Source organism: Cynara cardunculus (assembly GCF_001531365.2).
Source record: "Cynara cardunculus var. scolymus isolate 2C chromosome LG 12, CcrdV1, whole genome shotgun sequence".
Classification (NCBI taxonomy): domain Eukaryota; kingdom Viridiplantae; phylum Streptophyta; class Magnoliopsida; order Asterales; family Asteraceae; genus Cynara; species Cynara cardunculus.
This window is the reverse complement of record NC_037539.1, coordinates 4591421-4597689: the sequence shown is the minus strand read 5'-3', so window position 1 is coordinate 4597689 and position 6269 is coordinate 4591421. Positions and strand designations below refer to the sequence as shown.

The 6269-nt window shown below is 32.1% G+C and overlaps 1 protein-coding gene across 1 annotated transcript; it reads right to left on the bottom strand.

Annotated features, from left to right (window-relative positions):
* Positions 1 to 456: 456 nt before the first annotated feature.
* Positions 457 to 1641, bottom strand: LOC112523663 (transcription factor TCP12). The gene has a single exon (XM_025133349.1). The coding sequence runs from the start codon at positions 1639 to 1641 to the stop codon at positions 457 to 459; it is 1185 nt and encodes a 394-aa protein (XP_024989117.1).
* Positions 1642 to 6269: the final 4628 nt, after the last annotated feature.

Genomic DNA, 6269 nt, shown 5'->3' with positions numbered 1-6269 from the left:
GTCGGAAATCCGTCGGAAAGTTGTTTTTCCGACGGATTTCCGACGGATTTTGCCGTCGGAAAAACCCGATTTTTTAGTAGTGTGAAAATGAGAATACCCGGCCATCGAATCACCTTCAGAATCTAATTCCTAACTATACATGCAATAGGTAAAAATTAAAGGCAGTCTATTTGTTGCCACCTTTACTGTTTTGAAGATTGCTATAATCAAAAATGGCATCCTTCCCTTCTTCATGACTTATTATTACATCAAACAAATAGAGGTTGAAAGTAGCTATTTTGTCTATTAAATTAAACGACAAAATGCCAAAAATTTGATACATCATGATCCATTTATTCTCCTAACCTGTAAATCGAACCTTCAAGCAAAAAGATAGAAATGTGATTGAAAAAAACAACAATATCGATTTACGTATTCGAGTACATTACTTTGATTTTTCCAGCAATTAAAACCTTGCTAATCTCTTTGGTTTTGAGTTTCGAAATGCAAAAAATTAGAGGGAGGAATAACAACGGAGCTAAGGTTTCCATGAAGATCACCTGTCGATGGTGGCAGAAGTCCGTAGTTCTCGGCGAAAGTTTCAGAATCCCAACCTCCAAGGAAACCCAAGAATGTATTACTAGAATTTAACCAACCAGCTGGCGGGTTAGCAAAATTTTTGTTGTAACCGTATGCAGAGAAATATGATGATGAACTTGCAGCCGTAGTCCCCAAATAATCCTCAGTTTTTTGCCCAATATTATCCAATTGTGTCTGCTCAAAGAAGTGATGTCTACCGGGATATTCAAGGGGAGAACTTGAGGATTCTTCGATGTAGTGATTATTAGGGTTTGCTGAAAACCCTAATTGCAGTTGCTCAAAATCATCATTAGGGTTTGCTCCGAACACCTGCTTTGATTTCTCGAGTTGGTTGATCATCATTCTCTCTCTTGTTCTCTCCCTTGCTCTTGCCCTAGCCTTGTCCCTCGACTCCCTTGCCAATAGATCACTTTCTGTTGGCTTTCTTGAATTTCCACTGTCCTTGATCTCATCCTGGAGCTTCAATTGCTTACCTTTGCTGGAAGCAGCATTGAACTCCATCCCTGAATCCACTTCACAGTCAGACAAAGGCGATTCACATCTCTCAATATTCTCTCTGCTTACACTTTGATTAGTATTTTGTGATTTGACGCCTTCAGTGACTTCTTCGATTGCCTTCTTGGACTTGCAAAAGAGCCACTCAATAGTCTTACTGGCTTTGTCAAACCCTAACATATCTTGGAGACCAAAGAACTTGCGAGCAATATGGAGGGATAACCTCATTCTTCTATCTCTAAGACCTTGAGCTGTATGAATCTTGCTATGCCTGTCTTTCTTCCCAGCACTTCTTTTCTTCCTTACACGTTTGGTCTTAGAAGGCGATGTCGGAGGCTTGTTTGTGGGGCTGCCCGTGGCTGTTTTCCATCCATCGGTATTAAGGTGATGTGGGTGGTGGTTTTGCAGTATTGCAGTAGTAGATATGTCGTCAAGGAAAGGCGAAGGAAACTGCCCGAACAAAGGTCCCTCTTCTTCGTGGTTTGTATCAAGATTTTCACGATTAGATTCCCTGTTTGAAGAGACCAACATGGTCTCATTGTTGCTTGAAGGATATGCATAATCCATATTCAAAGATAGAAAGAGAGAGAGAGAGAGAGAGAGAGAGAGAAGGTTGAGTGTTGTTACTTTTTCTCATAGAATTGAAGAAAGACCATGGTGAGTAATTGCATGATGGTGATGGAGGATGGTGAGGTGAAATGGACTGATTTAACGAAGCAATATTAGTAAGACTTCATGTGCTTGAGTAATTGGAGCATAGTGAGAGAGATTAAAGAGGGCATTGATTAAGTTGATAGGCATAGAGATGTGGCCAAGTCTATATATATAAGTGGCAAAATGAGTACAATTATTTATAGCCCATTCAAAGACAATCAATTAGCCTTAGTGTTGTTGAGAATGACAAGTTATCATGCTTCTTTGACTGATTGAATGATCCAAAAAGAATCTCTCTCCCTAGCCTTCATGCACAAACTTAACTCACCTCTCTTTCTTCATACATAAGTTTGTTAACGCCCTAAGCTCGATTTTGGCATCGTTAACTGCAACAAACTTAATTCACCGCTTTCTAAATAGGATTTATTTAAAGTATCGATCTTTCTCAAACATTTATTTTAGATGGATGTTTTAATTTTAACAATTAAACAAGCATAACATTTCAACAAATTCAATCCTGAGATAAGATCCTTCCAATTATTAGGATTTTGTATATATGGCATCGGATCATCTTTTTTCAGAAAGAAAAGAAGGATTTTGAACTCATAGATGGTATGTTTGTCTTCTAAAAACATCATTAAATCCCTGAAACTACATGCTTGATGACCTTAATGACTTATACCCATTATCTGGAAGATTAAACATTTACCTTGACTCCTTGACACACTGTTTCATTAAAATATTTGATTTGACTTCTAATGTCAAACTAAAAACTGTAACTTTCTTAATCGCGATTCTTCTCTTTCTCTGTTCTTACACATAATGTTGGTATGTATACAACACTCCATTCCACATGAGATGTGTATACAGTGTTGATATATATATATATATATACACAACTCCATTCTCACATGAGATGTGTATACAGATTTTAGGTAGACTATCAATAACTCCACATCATATTTAAATTGCTTTTAAGATCATTGAACCAGTCTGCTATAATAAATTAATTACTCGTACCATTATATTACATAATATCTCTAGTATGATCTTGTTAAGTTCCCAAAATATCCAAATGGAGGTATATACCCATCTGTCAATCTCCATATTAACTATCTCAATCTTAATGCTCATTAGAACTTTGTTCATCATCTCAAACCGGTGATCATTAATGGTGTGCTTAATGCTTATGTATGTGCAGCAAACTTTATGATTCACATAATATTCTCATATTGGTATAAATGATTTGTTGGCTTTAAGAGGGTCGATCGAATTACCATCGTTTTTTCTCTCTCAATGTAGCATGAACTTCCAACATGAGAAATAATCAAATCATGCATGTTTTTCACAAAGTTTACTTGAAAGAAAAGGCCAAAGCATATAAAGACCTAGCTACCGTTAATTGAAAAGTTATAGATATAATGCATGAACATGAACTGCATTTATGGACGAGTTGGCCCGACTTCTCTTTATCTCACTAAAACAAGATCGGGTTTATAGGATAACAAAATTCCCATTTATCCTAATAAACTACTTAATTTATAGGACCAAATTGTGTATCATATTCAAATATTGTAATAAGGTTGACGATTTTGGACTGTCTTCAAAGCTTTTTAGACAATTTTCGAAATAAAGTGTCCTATTAGCCCGTTTATAGTGCATTATTTGAAAAATGACTAAATAACACATTGTTTCAAAAGTGTCATAAAAAGCTTGTTCAAATGTTTATGAACGTCCTACAAAATTATTACAACACTTTTAGATATATATTAGACATAGATGTTTGGTCCTCTAAAAATAAGTCAGTTGTTTATTAAGACACTTAAACATTTGACATCTGATAAACTCAATTATGTTGTAATCCTTGTTCAAAACTAATATTACGAAGTTGAATTCAGAAAATCGAAATCGAATTGATCTTAACATAAAGTAAATGAATCTTTGGTCATGGGATGTTTCTTGCGTACGTAGACAGTCATGGAGTCGAATCTGAATTATGTTGACAGAGTGATGGATGCAAAAAATTTAAAATATGGAGAAAGAACTTGGTTAAAGAATCTTGAGTCCATGCAGCAAATGTTTTGGCCTCAATTAAGCAGTGACCCATGAATTAATGCTCTTCATTAATTAGATGCACATGCTGCAAACTTTATTATCTCTAAACTTTATTATATATTATTGATGTCAGCACTTAAAATTAGTCTCTGATTCGATATTAATTGACTATCTAGAATCAATGGCTTTAGATCTTGTATGAACAGAAACTCACTTGAAACAAATATCACACTACTATATATCTAGAAGTCTTCTAAAAGTGATGGTCTTATTGTATGAAAAATAAAAATAATAATTAATTAATTGTAAAATGGGGGAAATTTTTGGAAGGATACGACATTAGAAACATTAGTTATTTGTGTTAGCATAAATGTTCATTAAAGATGTATTTTGACTTAGGTGACGTTTGTTTTTTAAGAGGTGTTAAAGTCTGAAGTCTTGTTTCACTTATTATTTATAAGAGATGGTACTGAAATGTAAAATCTGAATCAATAAGACTGTTTGTTTTTTGTAAACTCATAATGTCTGAATTTGTTTATTTTAGCCATTGAAAAATTATAGTATTGAATTTATAGATAAATTTATATAAGTTCACATATTTATTTTTTTATCATTATGAAATTTAAATCTAAATTATATAATTAGCATTAATTTAAACGAAAATATGTTATTGACGGTATTTAACACATTTAAATCCAATTAAAATACATCAATTAGGAGAGGTAAGGATTGACTTGGTAAGAATCTATTGAGAAAACTGATCGATTAAGGTTAATCGATTGAGAAACGTCGTTGTTGGAGGTTTTGAAGAACAATAAGGGGTTGATTTACCTCTTACCAGATAAGAGAACCATAAGAAATAAGTGTCTCTGAACACTTGATGAATCAAACATAAAAAACCGATAAGAATTTTCCTATGAAAAACAAACAAATCAAATCCTTATCATTTGATGATTTGACAAACGATATAAGTATAAATCTATTAGAATAAAATAAAAAATATAACTCACCTGACATTTTACATTTATCAATATATTTAGGGCAACATCCGGCATAGAAACTCAAATTTCCATCACATACGTGCATGCATATATATATATATATATATATAGAGGAGCGTTCAAATGAAAACTCTCTCCATTTGTGTAAACCGTGTAAACCAATCTTAACCATCCATTTTCTTGATCAATGGTCAAGATTTGTAGGTTTTATTTATGGAAATTAAAAAAAATAAAAAATAAAAATTCAGTTTATTTCATCAATAAGGGTAGAATGGTAAACAATAATTAACAATAATTGTGGAAATGTCTAATTATGCAATTGTTCGTTTCCTTATTCCAGACTTTTTTGTTCATTTTATTCCAAGACACTTTATGCATACTACATGTAATTCGTATGCACCCGTTTTTTTTTGTTCATTTTATTCCAATTATGCACCCGTTTTTTTTGTTTTTTGTTCATACTACATGTAATTCCAATTGTTCATTTTTTTTGTTCCAATTCCAATTGTTCATTTTTTTGTTCATACTACATGTAATTCGTATGCATCCGTTTTTTTTGTTCATTTTATTTCATAACAATAATTGTGGAAATGTAATATTACACTTTTTTTTTGTTCATTTTATTCCAATTATGCACCCGTTTCATGAAAATGTTTCACCGAGACTGACCTATTTGCTTAACTTTTTTTTAAATGAAACCTTTGCACATTGATGCTTTACTAGAACCTTAATTTCATATTAAATGAAATGAAACTGTTCATTGGTATCAACCTTTTTGAATAACTATTTCGTAATGAAACCGTTGCACATCGAACATTTAAATGAACATTAATTTCATTTAAAATCAAATGAAATTATTTCATCGTGAAATTTTTTATTCAACATCGAATCGATTTTAAATTGAAAATATAATGTTAAAATGTTTCACCGGCATTGACATATTTTCTTATATTTTTTTCCTTATAGAAACCTTTAAACAGTTATGCTTTACTAGAACCTTAATTTCATATAAAATGAAATGAAATTGTTCATCGGTATCAACCTATTTGATCCACTATTTCGTAATGAAACTTTTGCATATCGAAAATTTAAATGAACCTTAATTTCATATAAAATCAAATAAAACTATTTCATCGTGAAACTAGGTATTCAACCTCCAATGAATTGTAAAATGAAAATGTTTCACCAACAACAACCTATTTGCCTAACTACTTCGTAATGAAACCTTTTCATATCAAACGTTTTTCATGATCGTTAATTCCATTTTCACTAAAATGAAACTGTATCACTATTATACATTGAATCAAATATATAATWAAAAAAATGTTTCATTAAACAGAAACTGTTTCATCGTGATAAACCCATTTTATTACACCAATTAAACGAATCAACCTGAAACACAAAAATATTCGGAACACAATGAAAAATTTTCACGACTCTCGCCTAACTTAGAAAAAGATTTTTTGCTTTACAATGACAAAGTTT

Excerpts from the sequence above, each read along its gene's own strand:
- LOC112523663 (XM_025133349.1), bottom strand. The coding sequence starts at position 1,641 with ATGGATTATGCATATCCTTCAAGCAACAATGAGACCATGTTGGTCTCT.